This window comes from Netta rufina, assembly GCF_964035555.1.
Source record: "Netta rufina genome assembly, chromosome: 14".
NCBI classification, from domain to species: domain Eukaryota; kingdom Metazoa; phylum Chordata; class Aves; order Anseriformes; family Anatidae; genus Netta; species Netta rufina.
This window is the reverse complement of record NC_140137.1, coordinates 12,833,844-12,854,056: the sequence shown is the minus strand read 5'-3', so window position 1 is coordinate 12,854,056 and position 20,213 is coordinate 12,833,844. Positions and strand designations below refer to the sequence as shown.

The following is a 20,213-nucleotide window of genomic DNA, read 5'->3' as shown; positions in this document are numbered from 1 at the left end:
ACAGAATTATTTCTCTTGCTAAAACTCCTAAAAGTAATACCTACAAAATTACAGCAAATACCATTACAATGTCTGTGAACAATAAAAGGCAGTATCCTGATTCAGAGGAGCATTATAAGGATGTGCTTAAACATATCTCTCCTCGGAAAGTACATTATCACATGCTTGGAGCTAAGTTCCTGTGTAAGCTATTTCCTGAGCTAGAGTCCAAACAATGCCCTGATGAACCAGGTGAAATTCAGGGGCTTTTACACACCCCCAGTTCTTTATGTGACCTGTGAAAATACAAACAGATCATCAGAGTCCTCAAAATGACATGCACAGGTTGCTCAAGCTACATAGGTTTCCCATTGAACACACTCTGAAGATGATACTGACGAAAAGATTTATTTCCAATTCTGTATTTCCTTGGCTTATCGTTTGTTTTAAAAATTACAGCTCTCGCAACACCTTTTCTTCTTCTTCCTCCTCGTCAGTGTCAGTCACATTGACTAGCTGGATGCTGGAAGGAGTGGGCGGGGTGGCTGACAAAACATTCTCAATTGCTCCAATATCCAGTTGTGGTATGGGGCTTACACACTCCTCCTCACTGCGGCTGCTGTGACAGGTCACTTCCTCTAGGCTCTCACAGTTGTGTGAGTCCTCATGTACGATTTCCTCTGGGTATTCCCTGAAAGGATAGTCTCTGTCCAGAACCGAAAATTTCATCTCCTGTGTCTGGTACCTGTTTTCATAATAGCCAAGACATTCTGGCACTGAGCTGGAGAAATTTCCGCAACCAAATGGAGGCCGGCTGAATGGGCACGTGCTGCAATGAAAGAGATTGAAAGTGTTGTTCAGAAATGCAGATTGCCTAGATTTCCATTCAGCTAAGACAATCAGAATGGTGCTAATTTTTCTAAGCTAGTCATCTTTTTTTTTTATATATATTAAATAATATACTAGATAAAATAGAATCAGGTAAGCCTGCAGTACGTTAATGTACATACTCAGAATAGTAAGATGAAGTATCCAAAATCAGTTTGTTACTTCTATATACCAAAATTTGTGACAGAGCTGGGGTAAAACACTCTTCTTTATTCTTTGAATGACCTCTTGTGTCTATTAAGTTCTTATTAAATGAGTGGACTGAGAGAAAATCTTTGTGCCCAGTATGTGGTTGTCAATATATTTAAGGAATTTACAGTGATTGCTACTAATAAATATGTATATATAGTAGATTGCAGGAAGTTACTAAGCCAAAATATAACTGTCTTTGTTGTGTCCTCTCGGAATTTTGATGACAAAATGACACACATATAATCTACATGGTGTTACAGAAATTGAGTGTGAGGACACTGGTACTTTCTGTGGATACTTAGCTTTGGAAATACCCACAGGATATTGCATGTGTTAGCTTGTAAGTTCTTTGATTAAGTGGTCTCTCATTTACTTCCCAGAGACTGCAAAGACAAACTAGCAAGGACTACTTACTTATGTAAGAATTCTGAAGACATTTCCCACTAGGCTGGATTTCAGAAATACTGGTAGTTATGACAGCTGCAATCATAGTAGCTGGGAGACATCTCACACACCCACTTAAACTGAATCTGATCATTCTGAAAATATATTTACACTATCTCTACCTAATACTTTTCTGTCGAAATCAGATATAGTGCATCTGAGGTGCACAAAGTGGAGAGAGGATACTTCTATTTACCGTGGGCTTGGGAGTGCCAATTATTAAATTAGTACCACGGAGCCTTCAGTAACTGGGCATGTGCTACAAACAGCCTCAGGCCAGCAGGTCCAACCACAGAGGAGCTATAGGAAGGTAAGAGCACCTCTCCTTCCTGGCACTGCATTCTTGCCTCAAGAACTGAAAGCTCCATCTACTTTCTGAAAGTTAAAGCCCTTTAGCATTTAATCTCACTGGTATTGAAATGAAGGATTGCATTACCTTGAAGGGAAATAGTAAGGTCCAGGTACAAAGTAAGGGTGATGAAATGAAAATCGAGGAGGTGCTCCAAACAGATTAACTGGCTGCCCAATGGGAGGACTCTCATAGAGACGTGAGTGAGGAAGAGGAGTAGCTTGGGAAAGAGGTACTCCTCTAGGACAAGCAGAAAGCCCTGAGTACTCCTTTGGGAGCTCAATGGTAGAAACGGAAAATCTGCCATGAGCAGTGACTGTGTTACTTGGGTTTCTACTGGAGCTCTCAACAAAAACTGGTGTAAGTCTCTTCAGAGGGCAGTTGGATCCAGAAGATACATCACAAGCTTCTGTCTGAACAGATTCAGCAAAGTGCTGTGATGCAATTACAGGGTGCATGGGCAGGGTTGGAGCTGGAACTGCCAATGATGTGGTGCTCGCAAAAGTAGACTGGAAAAGGGTAATTGGACCTGGACGTTGAACAGAAGAAGCTGGCAGACGGATGGCAGAAAGAGCTTCACCTTTCAAAAGGAAACAGAGCAGTTATTTATCAGACACGAGTAAAGGAAGAGATGTCACAAACAGTGGCATAACAAAACCAAAATCACTATGGCCAAAATCACTTTATCCAAATCTCTTCCTAGTATCACTTCCCTGCAACTCTCAGTCTCGCATCACTTGGCCTATGTGTGTTCTGACCGGTGGTTTTGGAGTCCACACACTCAAGCTTCCTTCAACAAGAAAAAAATGGTGAACAAATAATGGATTGGCTGGTGAGTGTTGAGGCTGTGAGACTAGTGGGGACTGTATCTTGTTCTGGGATAGCCACAGAATGGGGCTGGAGTGTGCACTTAGTGCCTGAAGCTCAGAACACCTCCCACATTTACCATCTGAGATGGAATAAGCCAAATTCCTAATAAATCTGCATGGTGCCAGAGCAGCAGTGAGGAGCAGAAGCAGTAATTACAACACACAACTCTCCAATATACATGTATTTTCTTACTTGTTTCACCAATGAATGCACCCGCTAGCCAATCTCACTGAAACATTTTGCAGATGTACACCTGAGATCATGTTGTATGTTAAAGGCTGCCTTTATACAGTATGATTTCAAAATGCGTTGCATTAGTGTTTTCAAAAAACACCACCTAGTCCAGGAGTCTAAATGCTGAGTCAACTGGACTTAAATCCTTCCAGATTTTACAGTTTGTATTTAAGAGTGATTTCAACCACAGTAGGATAGTAAACTCTAGAATGAAACATAGTAGCTTGTGAGGACACCATAATATCATAGAATCTTGGAATCATAGAATATCTAAGTCGGAAGGGACCCACAAGGATCATCAAGTCCAACTCCTGGTCCCTAAAGGACCTCTCAAAGGACCACACCTAGCATAAGAACACAAAAAATACCTTATATAGTCAAATTTACAGAATTATTTGGGAAAGGATCACATCCTAAGCCAGAACTTCACCTGACCAACATAGGGTGCTCTTTTATGTCTCCAAATCAGCATTTGGCATAAACAGGCATTTAGTGTTCTCGTCTCATTAGACTCATTTGAGTCAGTATATGTAAAGAGGAAAGGTCCAGTGCTTGGACCAAAGCTACTTGTTGTGATCCACTGTCCTTGCACTCAGAGACAGAGCTCTTTCACCACAAAATGTGAGGGGCTGCAGGTTAGCTGCTATATTTGCCTGTGGGCTTTCATGGCACACCCTATTTCACTGCCCATATGGACTGATTATAAAAAGGATCTTTCCAGGTTAGATGCAACTTTACTAGGCAGATTCCTAATTTTAAAAATCATTCCATATTGAAAACTCACAGGCTGGATGTCCAATACTGTTCTGAACAGTGGGGATGACAACAGAGTATCCAGGTGACTGGAAGGGAAGAACAGCAGCTGGATTTGTAGTGACGATACTCTGAGTGGTGCCAGAAAGTAGACCAGAGACATTCAATGGAAAACGCTTCCTTTTGCCTGGCCGTGGCTGATAAACCCAACCTGTCAGAGATGAAAAAGATGCAGACACCCCGTTTATGGGATGGTCTCTTTTTTACATGAAACCACTGTAGCTGTAATTCTGAAATATGTAAAAAAAAAAGTTTATTAAAAAAAAAAAAAGAAAGAAGAGTCCCCAAACTGCTCCAATAGTCAATGACAAAACTCCATTTGTGTCAGTGAGCTAGCAAATGGGGAATTTTAGCAGAGGAAGAAATAAAATGGACACATTTGAGCACTGTTTTTATGTTACTGAATCAAAATTGTTTTGTGACACACATAAATACAGAACAGTGGGATGTGACATGGCACAACTAAGGAAAGCGTGCAATGGAGAACACAGCACTGTGTGGTGGGCTTCCAGTCCAGAAGAAAACCCTGGCTGTATTCAAAATGTGGATCTTTCCTGATTTTTTTCCTTACCCCATAAAGTTAACATACACCTGCAAGTTACAAGAAATAATGGAAAATATGGCCCACTGGGAATCCTGTAGAGATTTTGGCAATAAGGAGTACGTTGGCCTCTGACTTACAACACTGATAAAGCACTAGCAGACTTTTAAACATATTGTTTTTTACTGAGCAGCTGTTTCTTACACAGGCTAACAACTCAGGCTAACTCTTAATGCTACCTTAAAGCCCCTCCCCAACCCCCTTTTTTTTTGGAAGGGTGCAAGGAGGGAGTGCTGCTCTTCATCTTTTGTGTATTTATGACATATCAATCGTCTCTTGTCTATCAGTATTACCCTAGCAGTGAACTAGCAGGATTATGACATCACAAAGGATTATGACACCTGATGTCTCAACAGCTCTCACAATGTGTTCACAATACAAACACTTGTGCTTTGTTTTGTTAGTGTCCTTTTAATTAACTGCAGTGCTATGAACAAATGAATTTGGTAAGGATTCAAATTTTTAATCCTTTTGGCAAAAGGTTGAGGAACAACACATCCCACACTCTTACTTGTGAATCCCTAGTCTGAAAGTTGAAGAATCACACAGAGTGCAATGCCATCTGTGCTTCCTGTGGCACTTTCCATTCATTGTTTTTAAGGAATGGTTACATGTATCACCACAGACCACCTGGGCAGCTCTTTTTGCATCCATGTTCAGAATAAACTGTATCTGGCCATGAGGCTTTTAACTCATGCAGGAGGTGCTATAGCTGTGGTGGGCTAAGGATGTATGAAACCTTAGAGGCTATGAAGAATGCCACATCATTTATGGATACTTTAAGAAAGGAATATGCTTTCAGGTACTATAAAGCTGATAGAAGGACTGAGTGCTTGGAATTTTTGTCATGTTTTCCAACTCTACTATTTACTCTAATAAAATAAATCATTTTTTCTACAAATCCTGCACTTCTAAACCACTAAGATAAATAAATAAATGTTTACCGGGAAATTCCTCTCTGTGCCTTTGTTTTATTTTCCGAGCTTCATCATAATAGGGCTGTTTCTGCTCTTCACTCAGTTTGCTCCACTCCAACCCGAGCTGAACACTGATTTCTGCATTATTGGCAGTCGGGTTAGCTTTGGCTAGAGCAGGCCGATGAATCCTAGCCCACACCATAAAGGCATTCATCGGACGCTTTACGTGGCCACTTTTGTCCTTGCTAAATGGAGTATCTGGCATTCCTATGCAACAAAATGAGGAAAGAGGATCATCTTCCAGGCAATATATGTGGTACAGGTTACACTCAGTAATATATCAAGAGGATGTTTGGCAACAGTCAAAAGAATTACTAGAGCTTTGGGACACATAAAACTCAGTGCATGTTTGGAGAGCACTTCCTAGAAAAGTGCAAGGGAGTAAGTATCTCTATAACCTCCACTGAAACACTGCATAAGGAATCATTTACATGGATTTTGTTGTTTAATCTGTTTTTAAAAATATGATATGTGACTGTTAAAGACAGCTTGGTTTCCACTTGGCTAGACTGTTTTCTGTAACTTATCAATTTATAAATTAAGCACTGTATAGCACAGACATATCACTACAAATTTGTCTTCACCACTAGAACTATGTATCCAAAAGCCCTAATGATGCTGGGATGGGATCTAATGATGTTATATCTCTGGTTTCTCAGCTGCTGCTGTTGCTGTTCAAGGTTTCTATTTATTTATTTACTTTTTCCTCTCTCTTTTCTCAGATATGGACACTCAATTTGCTGGGTGAATCAGTTTTACCAAATGCTTTACATGACACCCAGCTTTAGGTCTTTGTAAACAGACTGCCTTTGAAATGAGCTGCTGACATTACAAACATCCAGACCTTTCACCACTGATCCCTCAGCAATTTCCTCCCTGAAAAAGGCTTAGTAATAGACTGCTGTTCCACATTATCAATAAGGGGCTGAAGTATTTTTATCTTTAGGATTCCACTTTAAGTCATTCGTTTCAAAAATGTCAAAAGTATAAATTTTAAAAGCCTTTTCTTTCCAAAAAGAGTAAGCTTTTAATCCAGATGGTATGAAGTTTGTCACTTAACATGTCCAAATTCTCTCAGAGAAGCATATGAATGCTTCATTTTAAGGATCAACAGATGTCTAAACTTAAACTTGCCATCGAAACTTGGTGTGATTCTGAAGTTATGAGGGGGTTTAATACAGTCAGGGAGCAAACAGACAAAGCTGAATTGATTTGAGCCAGCTACCAGAGCTCTGTGCTCCTGAATACGCACACCCCACCTTGAATTAGAGTCTTACAAGTGACGATATACTCAGAGAGGTGGCTCTGTATCTTTTTTTTTCCACTCTAGCGTTATTTTTTCCATTTTTTTTTCCACGTTTCCCCACGTGACAGCCTGCCAGCTGCTGGCCGCAGCCCTACAGCCCTGCTTTCCTCCATACCTGAGTCGGAGGGCAGCACAGTGAGGGGCACGTTTTTGGTCTCGATTTTCACCGCCGGCTCGAGCAGCGCCTGCATTTTCAGCGGCGCTTGCTTCGGGGCCACCTGGGGCCCGCGGAGCAGCTCGGCGGCCAGCGGGCCCTGCACCTGCACGGCGGCGGCGGCGGGCAGCGGCCGCAGCACCAACGGGACCCGCAGCGCCTGAGGCACCACCCCGGGGGGCTCCCCGCGGGGCTGCGAGGCCGTGAGGCCGCCACCGGCAGCGGGCCGCGGCGGGGAGCCGTGAGGGGAGCCCCCCTCGCCCGCCTTCGCCCTGAGGGCTCCCCGCGGCTCCCCCGCGCTGCCCCAGCGCCCATCCCCGCCGCCCACTCCCCGCCCCGCAGCCGTTCGGGGGGCGCCCGGAGGCTCCCCCGCGCAGCTCCCCGGCTCCCTGCCGCCCTCCGCAGGGGCCGCGGCTCCCCACGGGGCCCGCTGGGCGCTGAGGGGAGGCTCCGCGAGGGACTCTCCGCGCTTCCCGCCCGGCCCCTGAGGGCCGGGTCCGGGCCCCGGCACGGAGCCGCCGCCGCCCCCGCCCCGCTCCATGACGCCACGGCCGTTGCCCGCCCGCGGTTGGCCGCCAACGCTCGCCGCGCCCTCGCGCCGCAGCCGCCGGCCAATGGGAGCGCGCCGCCGCCCGCTTCGCCCCGCCCACTCGCCTCGCAACGCGGTCGCTATGGAGACGGCGTTAGGGGCATAGAGAGGTCCTCCCGGCTGGCTAGAAGGGCCGCGGGGGGGGGGTGACGGCGCTTCCGGTTCCGCCCCGGCCATGCGGGGGTGCTGGCGGGCGGCGGCGGCGGCCATCGGAGCGGGAGGCGGGCGGGCTGCGGGCCGCGGTCGCTCCCTCATGGCTAAAAGCAAGTTCGAGTACGTGCGGGACTTCGAGGCGGACGACACCTGCCTGCCCAACTGCTGGATAGTGGTGCGCCTGGACGGCCGCAACTTCCACAGGTGGGGGGCAGCCAATGGCCGGGGCGCTTGGTGCGGGGCCGTTGCCATGGCGACGGGATGGGGGTGGGGGGGTTAAGGAAGGGACCCTGAGGTGCTGACACCCCCCCCAGGGTGCTGCCCCCCCCATATCTCATCAGGGTGAGATGCTGATGGGACAGAGCATGCGTTATCCCGAAAGCATGAAATTAGTCTTCATTATTTTTTTTCGTATCTGCAGACAAGTCGTTATTGTTTCTACCTGGATACCACAAATCAATGTACATAGAAAATAAATATGGTGAAAATGAGCGGATTAACATTTTCGACTAACATCTTAAAAGGTTCTTATTGTCCCCTTTTTGCTTTGAAGGTTTGCTGAACAGCACGAGTTCAAAAAGCCAAACGATGACCGCGCTCTTCACCTGATGACCAGGTGTGCCCAGACAGTGATGCAGGAGCTGGAGGATATCGCTATTGCTTATGGGCAGAGTGATGAGTACAGTTTTGTTTTCAAAAGGAAAAGTAAATGGTTTAAAAGAAGAGCAAGGTAACAGCTGCTTTGATACCAAAGTGAAATTGCTTTTAACATCTCTCTGTAAATCTGTCATTTGTTTCCCATCTTTCGATCTGCCTCTATTTCTATGCAGAGACTAGGAGCTGGGCCGTGTTTAGGTGTATATTTGGGTGTATATGCCACAAGTAGTTCAAGTTCATGCAGACTCTTTGCATGCATTATTTCTGTAGTTTTCAGTGATGTGGAGCTTTAAAAAGTTTTAATTAAGGCTTCTTCTAACAAAGTGTTTCCTTTTCTAAAGTCTTCTCCTTGGTTCCTAGTACTTCTCATTTTCCACAAGACTCTGCCATTGCTGCTCTGTTGTACTGTTATTTAAGAAATGATGCTGTCCACGGGAATTACTGCTATTGATACCTCAGAAATTTATGGATATATAGAATCATATTGACAGATTCCTTTCTTTTTCTTTTGCTTTATCTTTGCAAGTAAGTTCATGACGCACGTGGTCTCGCAGTTTGCCTCCAGTTACGTTTTCTATTGGAAGGATTACTTCAAGGACCAGCAGCTTCTGTACCCACCAGGATTTGATGGACGAATTGTGCTGTATCCCAGCACCCAGAACTTAAAGGACTACCTCAGCTGGAGACAAGCGGACTGTAAGCATTTCTAGAGAACTGTGCAGTTGAATTGTCTTCCTGAACAGAAACATCCTTACGGACGATGTGTCTGCGTATGGGCTTAACGGTTAAAGCACAATTTGGCAGGGTAATAGTTATAAATAATACTGATATCCCCATGTTGGGATTTTGCAGAAATGTTGGCTAAAACTTTGAGTCTTTAGACTAGTACTGTATTGGTGCATGCTGGCAGTGAATTCATCATAGGAAATAGTGATAGAAGCACCCTATCTCTCTGCCCTCCCTTTCCTTTTTCAGAAGCATCATGAATCTGTCTTCTAGTCAGTCGCTGAATCATAGAACAGCTTGGGTTGGCAATATCGTGTAGTGCCATGGGCAGGGACACCTCCCACTAGATCAGGCTGCCCAGGGCCTCATCCAGCCTGGTCTTGAACAATACCCGGCACATGAAAAATGGATCAGAAAGATTCTGTCTATCTCTTTGGTTACAATTCTGGAAGTGAAGTTGCTTTTTTCTTTCTCTGCATGTTTGGTCAGATTTAGTAAACACTGTATCTCTTTCTATTTTTCTATAGGCCATATTAATAACCTTTATAATACGGTGTTTTGGATGCTTGTACAACGAAGTGGTTTGACACCAGTGCAAGCACAGGATAGACTCCAGGTAAAAATCTCTTGAGGTCTTGTTATTCTAGGTACAGAGAAAATCATCCTGTTTGCTGAGTTTTGTCTTGCCTACTCAGCTCTGCCTTTTCTTAGGGTAATCATTTTGTGGATGTACATTCAACAACTTTTTTAATTTGTAAAGATAATATGATTAGCAAATGCATTTTAACTGGAGTTCTAACAGGACTTTAATTTTTTAATTAGTGAGTTCAGAAATCTTAAAAACATCACGTGACCATCTAATATCTGTAAGCAAGAAGTAAAATGGGAGGATTCAGATACTATGGATTTCCAGACCCTCCTGTAGTACTGTCTTAGTGTGCAGATTTCAGCAGATCATTTCTGGTTTTCTGCTGAATTTTGTTGACTCTTTCCAATTCCTCTTGAAAATGTAAAACGGATTTGGAAAAAAAAAAAAGCAACAACCTTTTTTTAATATCCCTGTTTGGCTGTTGAAATAATTACTCTAGTTGGAAAGGAAACTGCACCTTGTAATTTAAAGATGAAAAACCTATTTATTGGTTTGTTTATTTGTTTGTGTCTTTGACAGTTGTTGTTCTTTTTCAATTTTCTCTCAGGGAACGCTGGCTGGAGATAAGAATGAAATTTTATTTTCTGAATTCAACATCAACTACAACAACGAGCCTTTGATGTATAGAAAAGGAACTGTCCTAATATGGCAGAAGGTAAAAACTGCATTACCACATACTTCATGTTCATGTTTGGGGTAGCTAAACTGGTATGGTAATCACTGGGGCCTGTGCCAGGCTCTTCGGAGGATTGGTTCTCAAGTGTTTCCACTGCAGAGGTACTAGAAACTTTCAGTCAAAAAAAAAAAAGTACCTCAGCTCATAGTATATTTAATACTCTTTTCCTCTAATGGAAAAGAACATAGTAAAGATTGCAGCTCTTATTATTTTTTCTTGGTAATCTTAGACACTTTTGAGGTTTCCCATTTGGTTTAAGTAGCTCCAAATTAAATATTTTACTTTATTCAGGAATAGTTGAAATGAGTTACGTGAACTTGTAGGTAGTAATTCAAGCCACATGATGATGACGTGCAGTTCCAGCTACTCATGTTAGTCATCAAACTGAATGATGAATTTTTTCGAAGAATCTATTACCAAATTCTATAGCATGCTATAGGGTTGATGGTTATTTCTGCTGTATAGTTTTTTTCTTATCTGTTTGTGAATCCCCTCTGAAGTCTTACATGTTTGCTAATGTGTCAACTCTGTTTTCAGGTTAATGAAGTCACAACTAAGAAAATAAAACTGCCAAAGGAAACAGAAGAACAGGAAATTGAAGTGACACGGACTAGGACTAAAGTTGTTCCCCTGCACTGTGACATTATTGGGGACCAGTTCTGGGAGGAATATCCTGAGATTCTGGCTGAGGATAGTTGATATCTCTGCTGAGTGTAATTGGTAGTTAATGTTTTGCTCTGCGTGGGTTGTTGGCACCTGAGGAGCATGGACGGTGGCTGGCAGAGTTCGACTTACATTCCTCTTCAGCAACTTCAGCAGAAGCTTTACAGCAGCTTTTAGCACTGTGGTTGCATGAAAAAGAGGCATTGGAATGTTGTCTGACACACAAGAATATATCCATTTGGAAAATCCAAAATCATATTATATTTTAAATGTTAAGAACTCATCATAAACCAATTGTTCCTTGTAAATGCGTATTTGTAGAAAAAGCATATAAGAATGTCAGCTATTTCTATAGCATTTAAATCATTGGGTATTGTACTGAATTGCCAAATGATTAAAAACAAACAAAATTAAAAAATTGTACATCTGAGCAGCTAAAAGCAGAAGAAAAAATACTACTTTTTTTCTTTCAGATAAGAGACAGTTGGCATTTAGTATTAAATTTCAAGGCCACTGTGTTTGACTGACCTTAGCAACAAATTGTTCAACTGCACAATGTCTCATCCTTACAGAAGGGAAAGCCTAGCAGTTTCTTTGACTGATTTTAAAAGCTTTTGTCAAATGTACAGGATTTTTACACTTTTTAAAATATTAAAAACTAGTGATTTATCCTCTGCTGTGTTTATTATTTGACTTTCTCATTACTAATATTTTTAGTAGTAATTAGTGAAGGTTTCAAACAGTTAAGCTAATAATGAACCTTCCTTTTTCTGAGAATGGAGGATAAGTCTGTGCATTCGTGATAGCAGTTTCCTGTCCCCGATGCATACTAATGCTGAGCAATAAGAGAATGTATACTGGTTTTAGCTTGTCAAAGGGCCTGTTTAATTCCTCAGGAAGAGGATATGAGGGAGTGTGTGGTGGTGATTCTGAATGAATCATTGCACCGCAGTCATTTAGCATTGGGAACTTCCCATCTGTTTTTCTTTTTCGTGTGTGTGCGCTTTGGTCTTGCAGCACAACTGTGACTTGCTTGACTTTGATGTGCCATGTTGCTATCTAGGGCTTGACTTGGGAGCAACCGCTCCAGAGGTGGTAGTGTCTGGATTTTGCATTCTGAGCAAAGATGAAAATAACTTTGGCAATGACAATCCTCCTTGAAGAAGCATCATGTAGGGATTTTTAATCATATGACTTCCTGATAGATATGGAGACATATTATGGTATGTCTGTATTAGGTTCTGTTGTCACGTGTTTTCCCATTTACCTCATGCTGACAATGATGTGTAGTAACTAAACATTATTTATGTATGGATATAGAGTTTTGAACCAAAATATAGATTGATTTTAAATGCTGGGGGTGGGGTGGAGAGGGGTTGAAGAATGTTATGGACTCAATGAAGCACCTGGTGTCCTCCTGCATGAAGTTTCTTTGGGGCTGTGAAGACACAGAAGCTTCCTGAGGGTGGGGAGCAAGCTCGGCCTGATGTTATACTGCTGTAACAACCATTAAATTTATGGGAACCAGTTATGAAAGGCTAATGGTAGGTGGGGGAATCTTACAGTAAACCCCCCGCAGCGTTAACGTGTCCTGTGACAAACGGGTCTCTGCTCTCAGAGGAGAATGACCCAGCTCGCTGCAACACCGGGACCGCCAGAGGCCTCTGGCGGCTGCAGAGGGCAGCAGCAGCGACGGGGGAAGCCGCAGCTCGCCGCCAGCACCGTTAATTTCTCATTAACTCACCGTTAATTCGCGCCTCCCCGCGCCCCGCCTCCGCGGGCGGTGCCTGGCGGTCTCCCCTCCCGGCGCTGCCCGGTCCGGGCCCTGCTTAGCTTGCGGGGCCGGCGCTGCAGCGCCCCTTAGCGGCGGGCCGGGCGCCGCCCGCCATGGAGGAAGCTGAGGCGGCCGCGGAGCAGCAGCAGCGGCGCCGCCGGGCGGGGGCCGAGCGCTCGCCGAGCCCCGGCCGCTTGGACGTGAGCTCCAACCGCTTCGACCCGCTGCTGGCGCTGTACTCGGCCCGCACGCCGCTGCCCTTCCCCAGCGCCCCGTGCTTCAACAACCTCGCCGAGTACGAGAGCTTCCAGCGCGGCCTGCTCCGCCCGCGGGGCCGCCGCCCCAACGCCGCCGCCTCCTCCTCCGCCGCCGCCCGCCGCGGTCCCTCCGCCCGCTCCGCCCGCCGCGGCCCCGCCGCCGCCGACCCCGAGCGCATCCAGCGGCTCCGCAGCCTCATGGTCAACGCCGGGCCCGAGCAGGAGGCGGCCGCCGGGGGAGCGGCGGCTCGGCGGAGGAGGGCACCGCGAAACGTCCTCACCAGGATGCCCCGTAAGGGCTGGGGGGTGTGGGGGTGTCAGGAGTGAGGGGACTGAGGTATAGGGGGGATGGAGAGAGGGGAGGGGGCCCAGGGTGGGTCACTGGGTGCTGGGGGCTGTGGTGGAGTGTGGGGGTGTGGAGTGAGGCGGGCAGTGGGGTGATAGGGGCACGGAGAGGGACTGAGGGAGCTCGGGGGGGAGTGGGGACTGTGGGTTGGGTGAAATGGTGAACGCAGAAATGCTCACTGGGGGTGATGCTCGTGGTGTTGTGGTGACATCCTCCTTGTCCAGTTGGTTGGTCACGTCCATCGTCTTAATGGAAAGGAAGGGTGAGAAAGTGTTGTGCTTCCAGAAGTGCTGTTCTGAAACCTGGAAGCAGATTTCAGCCCATGGAGATAGGAATTAAGTGATAACCACAGCGTGAGCCTGCAGCACGCTGTGCTCTCGGCTGCTAAATGTGCATCCTGGGGGGGTAAATACAGCGCTGGTGTTTCTGCTGACCTGATGATAGAGCAGCGGGTTGAGGCAGGAGGGAGCTGTGATGATAAATTCACCGTCTGTGGGGATGATACAAATTTCTTGTGTAAACTTCCATACGCAGTCAGGGAAATAGCCCCTGAACGTAAGGGGTGCAACTTGTGGGCCCACACCAAGAACCAAATGGGATGCAAATTTAGTGCGCTTAATTAAAAATACTGCAGGTTTATTGCGGTCAAAGTATCTCTTCTTATCACCAGCATCACCTTAATGCTCTTTATAAAAAGACAATGCCCAAAACATTCAATTTTGAGTGCCTAAAACAGAACCTTTTTCTTGCTTAGACACCAAAACAACATATTCCTGTCCATATGTGCTGTATGATCCGCAGTCTCATGTCAGTTGAGGGTTTTCCACAAATGCAGAGGGTCTGTTTAAGTAGGATTTCCAATATAATTGACCTTAAATATTGATTCGGGATCTTAATATAAAGAATTTGTATTTGGATTACTGTGATTGAAACTGAAAAAATGCACTGTGAAACTTAACTGTAGCAGTGGTCTAGTGAAAAGGTTACATGTTTCCATTACGAGCACATATTTAATATCCACACATCTAAGATGAGACAGTGTGGGCTTTGAAGAAGACTGGCTCGACTGGCATCTACAGTGCTGTTCAGCAGTCCAAACAGTTCATTTTTTTTCAGAACTGTGTGCTTTCCCTGCAACTAGGGGGCCTGTCTGCATAGCAGGTTGGCCTGTGTTTGAAGCTTGGATCCTAAGGCAATAGCTGCCTCTGGATGCATGTAAAATATGTGTGGCTCGTGCTTTACTGAGTCCCACAGTCGTGTTGCTGTGCTCTCAGGCAGCTGTGATAACGGGTGGCTTGTTTCTTAAATTCTATGTGTCAGAAATGTAAAATGGACTCAAAATTTTGCCTGTTGTGAGGAGTTGGCAGTGCCTGTTTGGAATCAGCTCAGGAGAAGCAATTTCAAATCATCCCATATTTACCAAGGGGCAAAGAACTTGTGCAAGCAGTTACCGCAGAGCAGCTAGAAAGAATAGGAACAGGATGGATTATGCAGGTAGAGCTGTTTTACCCAGGTAGCGCTGCAAAGCAGTGTTTTCCGTGAGGTCTAATGGGGTGCTGACGAGCCAAGGCATAGTTGTAAATAAAGGTTCTACTTGATTCTACTTTTTTATAAAAGTTGGAGATAAAGTTCTTGTGTAAAAGAAACATAGCAATCTAAATCTGAACTCTAAAATTCCTAAATCTAAAAGGATCCTATAAATTCTCAGGGTTGGCTAGAAACAATACTGTGTCTGATTAAAAGCATCAATCCGGTGTAGTGACTGTCACCTGTGGTTCCTGTGATGGATCTCTGAGTTTGTTATCAGTGGGCCAAAGACAGCACAGAGACTTAGATTTTCACCTAAGGTTGATTTGGATATATGTTAAGTAAAGGGAAACCTTCGTGTTTTTTAAAGCCTTTGCTGTCCACACTGTAGGAAGTGTTTTGGTGATCTAGTAATTACAGCCACAGTACATCACACAGCCCCGGGGCTTCTGGTTTCATTTGCTGTGAAAACTTGTGTTGTACCAAGATCTGCTCTACTTCCATAGTAAAGCGAAGTATTTCTATATAACTTTCTTTATGAATGTATTTTGTTGAAGACTGATGGTGTTCTCTTTCTGTTTTAGTCCACGAAGGCAGCCCCCTTGGGGAGCTCCATCGCTGCGTCCGAGATGGTGTAAAAATCAATGTTCATATCCGCACTTTCAAAGGGCTTCGTGGAGTCTGCACAGGGTTTTTGGTTGCGTTTGACAAGTTCTGGAATATGGTAATGACTGTTCCAAGCCCTTGGTTTGTAACTGCTATATTGAACGTTTGAAGTTTGCAACAGGTTTAAACAAATTACATTTTGAGAAGATTAATGTGATTTTGTGGTCCATAAATGCTCGTTTGCTCTTGCACTGAGTGCTGGGTTTCAGACTTCTGCTTGGTGTTGAATTGGTATGTCTGGGAGATACCTAGCTGTTATAGACTAGGTGAGGGTGAAGGAGTACACAGCAGCTTCAGAGATTTTATATAAGAACCCAGGAAGGTGATATATGAATACCAGAAGCTTCCAAAAATATCTCTGCATATTCCAGTCTTATAGTGGTAGCCACTTCTTTGATTTCTTTCACCAACAAGTCACTTGTATGTCAGCTTTGTCTTTGTTCTACCATATGAAGATCTTAAAGACAATGGCTGGAACAGCAACTATTACAAATTTGTGAGCCTAGGGGTGTGACAAGCTTGGAAATTGGTGGAAAAAATAGAAGGATTTTGCAGGTGAGGCTCGGATTTTGTAAGTAACGCAGAATGGATGCTAGGCTTTGCTGTTGCTTTTATACCTCAGTACAACTTAGCTGATACAAAGCCAGCTCCAAAGAACAGCTTGTTCCTAGGACAGATTTTCTCTCAGAGTGTAATTTCATAATGCTATGGCACAAAGATAGCCTGAAGTCTCTTTGTGTCTTTTTATAATTTTGAACTTTCCATTTCTTTAATCTTCTAGGCCCTGACAGACGTGGATGAGACATACAGGAAACCAGTACTGGGCAAAGCTTTCTATGCAGAACCTCAGCTCACACTAACCCGGGTAGGTAACCATTGATGTTTTAATGTTTGGAATATCCCAGTTTTCAAAGCAGTAAAAGGGGAGCATTGGCTGGAAAGCTATATTTATATTTGAAATGTTTCACCTCCTTTTAGTACAAATGACTCTAAAATTACTTGAACTGAAAAAGAAGCATTCTGACCTTTTTGAAAGTGCTTTGGCCATAGTTCTCTGTTACAGAAGTTCCACTTTAGAATTCCTAATATGAGATCACAATTGCTGCCACTGCTTAGTACAACACGCTGATCTTCTATAAGCTCAGCGTGTGGTTTTTGATTTGTCCTGTACTGTCTGGCTTTATGCTGGAACTATTTTCTGCCCTCTGATAGCCAACATAAGGCCAGCATAGATCCAGTATTTTGTGCTCTAACTAATTTGGTAGAACAGTTGGTTATTTTTATTTTTATTTTTATTTTTATTTTTATTTTTATTTTTATTTTTATTTTTATTTTTTTCATTTGTGATTGATGCAGTTCTGTCAGGTGATTTGGCAGCACATAACTCTGATAGTGAAGTTCACGGAGTGGCAGTCCTTGTCTCTAGTCAATGGTACTGAATGTTTGGTCACTTGAACTTGTAGTCTTGCTACTGTGAAGCAAGCCCGAGATTCTTTATGCCGCTCCAAAGCAAGATGCTTTTTGGGTCCAGCTGCAAAAAAAAAATGTTTACAAAGTTGAAAACTGAAGATATGATAGATTAACTTCTGAACAATGAAGGAAAAAAATGCGGCAGGGCTGTGCCTGTTGAATGGCATAGCGTGGGGCCTTTTGAACATCAGGGAGGCACCACAAAAACTTTTTAACAATTTTATTGCAAAGAATTTGCTTTCAGATTCCTGCCATTTAAATCTATTTTCTGACAGATCCCACTCTTCCTAAGTTAAAAATAATCCAGTTGTTATTGCTCATCTTAGCCCACTGTCACAGGGACTGGCTTTCCATCCTGTTGTTAGGAAGAGACAGCTTAACCAAGAATCCTTTTCATTTGTCAGCATTTCATCAAAGCTTGCCTGCTGCCAGAGTAAAAGCAGTTTCTCTCCCAGTTTCTGTGCTATGTATTCCCAGATTAATGAGTTCATCCCGTGCTTTGGGCCTGCTGCTGCAGCTTTTATTATTTTCCTATTGTTTTTGGCCTGCTCACCTCCCAGAAGTGGCCTCCTTCAGTTTGTTTGGAGAGCACGAAGTGTCATTTTTTCAGCACATACTCCTTGCTGTTTGAGGCCCCTTATCTTTGGGATTCGTGTCCTGCCTTAGGACACAAGGGTGGGAAGCTCTCTAAAACAATTTGAGAACAGTACAAGAGGTCTGGGGAAAGTGAGCTAATGGAGCAACTTGGTAGCTTTCTGTTGTTCTTGACCAAAGTTAAATGATACCACATAGCAACATTGCTCCCTGAATTAAATTCCCTGATGCTCACGTAAAGATGCTTATGAATGTGCGGGAGATGCGTTCACCCTATGTCATGGCTTGATTTAGCCAAAAAATATAGTATTTATTCCTGGTAAAGATTCTTCACCAACTGGACATCTTGAGAACTGATTTGGGATCATAATCAAATGAAACGCAGAACACGAGGCTTTTCTTGCTTTATGAATGTGGTCATATACACAAATGTTCCTTTACAGCTGTTTGACAGACTCAAACTGCAGGATTCCTCAGTAAAGAAGGGAGCCGACTCAAAGACTGTCTCGGGGGAGCTGGCCCTGACAAATGACTCTCAGATGCTCGGATGGAAAGGTGCATCGGGACGAGGGAGAGCAGAAGATGAGCGTGAGAGGCAGAAGCGCTCGGGCAGAGCTGGAGAAAAGAAGATGGCAGGTGACAGTCTGCATCTGGCAGTCAGAGGTGAAGCTGATGTGGGGAGCGGGACTGCTCACACAGAGGGTGCCAGTGCTGGTGGTACCCGTGCAAGAAGCCAGTCACGGAGAAAAAGGAGGCCCAAAGTGGATTATCAACAGGTGTTCACACGTCACATAAACCAGATTTTTATTCGAGGAGAGAACGTCTTGCTTGTCCATTTAGCACATTAACTAGGCTGAGCCTTCATCAGTGTATTTATTTGATAGCATGAATTGCCGCTGCAGCTCTCGTTACTATTTAGCTTTCTCATTAAGTATCATGGTACTGTGACTGGTTTCCCATTACCCTAACAAGGTAGGGGAAGTGTTTCTAACTGGAGCACCCTGAGCTTATTGCCAAAGCAGCCTCCTTTGATCCATGCTGGGGGTCTCGGGACAATGTCAGCAGCACAGTTTTATTCTGTGAGACGAGGGAGGTAAACACAGGCCCCACTGCTCCTTAAAAGTAAAATGAAGCAACGTCAAGAGGATTGGTGGGGAGTGTTGGGTTACTCAGTTATAGGAGCTAATTGTGGCATACATTTAGGGATTTTAACATTAGTTCTCCACCTAGAATGAATCACAGATGCTACTTTCCATGTTCTGAGTAATCTCAAGAGAAAATAGCTAATGAAACCAGCAGTTTATCTACCACCGTTATGTGGATGTCTTATTTTCCAGACATAATTCTGACAGGCATTTTGAAACAAGTCTATAAAAAGGTGGAGTGACATACTACTGATGGCTATTAGCCTCCTCATAGTTAGCTCTGTAAAGCCCTGTGTGATAGAAGACCTCTTCCCTTAATTGGACTGCTCTTTTTCTGTGAACGATTGTAGGATTTTAACTTGTTTCCAATGTCAATGCTTACGCTTCTATTTGTAATGCTGTGCTTTTGCTGTGCGTCACCAGCAAGCAGCTAACGTAGCTGATCCAGGGACCTCCTTTTATGGAGTTTATCTGTGAATGTTGTGGGTGCGTATGGAAAGTTGTACTTTTATGTTTCACCCATTTGGTTCTTATTGTGATAGTGAAGTTTACAAAGACATAGTTTTTCTTCTCAGATATAAGCATTTGTGCTGAGCACAGTTGTACTGTATCTAAACGCCTTTCGAGTTCCCTCTAATGAAACTAGAGGTGCTCTGTCTTCAGCTGTTCTCAGAAAGCAGAAATCTGCACTAGTCTTTCCTATCTGTATGAATGATGCATCACCTAGTTCCAGCTGAACTGAGCTTTGAAGGTGTGCCTAAAATTGTTATGAAGTATAAAAGTCAAACTCGCCTCATCAGTGCTTTTATTTTATGATCGTTCTTAACTGCTGCAGATCAGGTCACGCTTCTGCAGGTATAAACCACTTTCCAAGAGCTACATGGAAAAGTTTGAGAGAAAATGAAGCTGTTACATTATCTAGCCTGTTCTCTTGGATGTCAGAGGACACTAGATTTCACACTGCTATTCCTGGATTCATCTCAACCACCTTAGGCTTTGCAGCAGCTCCTGTGTTTAAGATGTGAAATTGCCAGGACAGTGGTTTGATGAGACAATTGGTAGAAGAACTTTCTAGTACTTTATAGCAAGTGTTTTATTGCATTTTGAGGTTGTAAGTCCTTGAACTGAGTGACTGCATTCTTGAAAGATGTATTTCTGTTGCTTCAAGTGCAGCATATTGCTTGCTTGTCATTAGGAATATGTCTGGTGCTTGGGTGAATTACAGAAATCATTTAGCAGGAGTTCCTGGACACGCAGAGCAGCTTGTATGCCTCTGGGGGAGCCTGAAACTTTTATGTCGACGTTTCAGATGACATGGGGCTTGGATGACTGATCAGCTCAGCCCCTGAGCTGCAAACCCAAGTTCAGACCGGGACAAAAGTGCCTCAGATTGAAAAGTACTGTAGAGGCAAAAAAAGAATATTTCCAATTTCTTATACATTGTTACATTGCTGTAATCCCTTCTGACTATGAACTGAAACTAGGCACTGCAAAGATTCTTCCCTTGGAGGTTT

At 44.0% G+C, this 20,213-nt stretch overlaps 3 protein-coding genes across 5 annotated transcripts; 2 read left to right on the top strand and 1 right to left on the bottom strand.

Moving 5' to 3' along the window:
- Window positions 1-432: 432 nt before the first annotated feature.
- SOX30 (SRY-box transcription factor 30) lies at window positions 433-7,573 on the bottom strand (the record flags this gene model as incomplete). The annotated part of the gene is made up of 5 exons (XM_084295457.1): window positions 433-808; window positions 1,940-2,432; window positions 3,741-3,920; window positions 5,315-5,554; window positions 6,769-7,573. The coding sequence occupies 5 exons, from the start codon at window positions 7,571-7,573 to the stop codon at window positions 433-435; spliced, it is 2,094 nt and encodes a 697-aa protein (XP_084151583.1).
- On the top strand, window positions 7,572-11,569 carry THG1L (tRNA-histidine guanylyltransferase 1 like; the record flags this gene model as incomplete). Of its 3 annotated transcripts, none has more annotated exons than XM_084295090.1 (6): window positions 7,572-7,753; window positions 8,103-8,279; window positions 8,733-8,902; window positions 9,460-9,548; window positions 10,129-10,236; window positions 10,795-11,569. In XM_084295090.1, the coding sequence occupies 6 exons, from the start codon at window positions 7,572-7,574 to the stop codon at window positions 10,954-10,956; spliced, it is 888 nt and encodes a 295-aa protein (XP_084151216.1). In that variant the 3' UTR covers window positions 10,957-11,569. The 3 variants fall into 3 exon arrangements, with proteins under 3 accessions (XP_084151216.1, XP_084151217.1, XP_084151218.1); XM_084295091.1 differs by having other exon boundaries at window positions 7,595-7,753; window positions 8,103-8,165; XM_084295092.1 differs by having other exon boundaries at window positions 7,734-7,753; window positions 8,103-8,165; window positions 8,737-8,902.
- A 1,238-nt stretch (window positions 11,570-12,807) lies between these two features.
- LSM11 (LSM11, U7 small nuclear RNA associated) lies at window positions 12,808-18,446 on the top strand (the record flags this gene model as incomplete). The annotated part of the gene is made up of 4 exons (XM_084295584.1): window positions 12,808-13,243; window positions 15,409-15,548; window positions 16,272-16,355; window positions 17,998-18,446. The coding sequence occupies 4 exons, from the start codon at window positions 12,808-12,810 to the stop codon at window positions 18,400-18,402; spliced, it is 1,065 nt and encodes a 354-aa protein (XP_084151710.1). The 3' UTR covers window positions 18,403-18,446.
- Window positions 18,447-20,213: the final 1,767 nt, after the last annotated feature.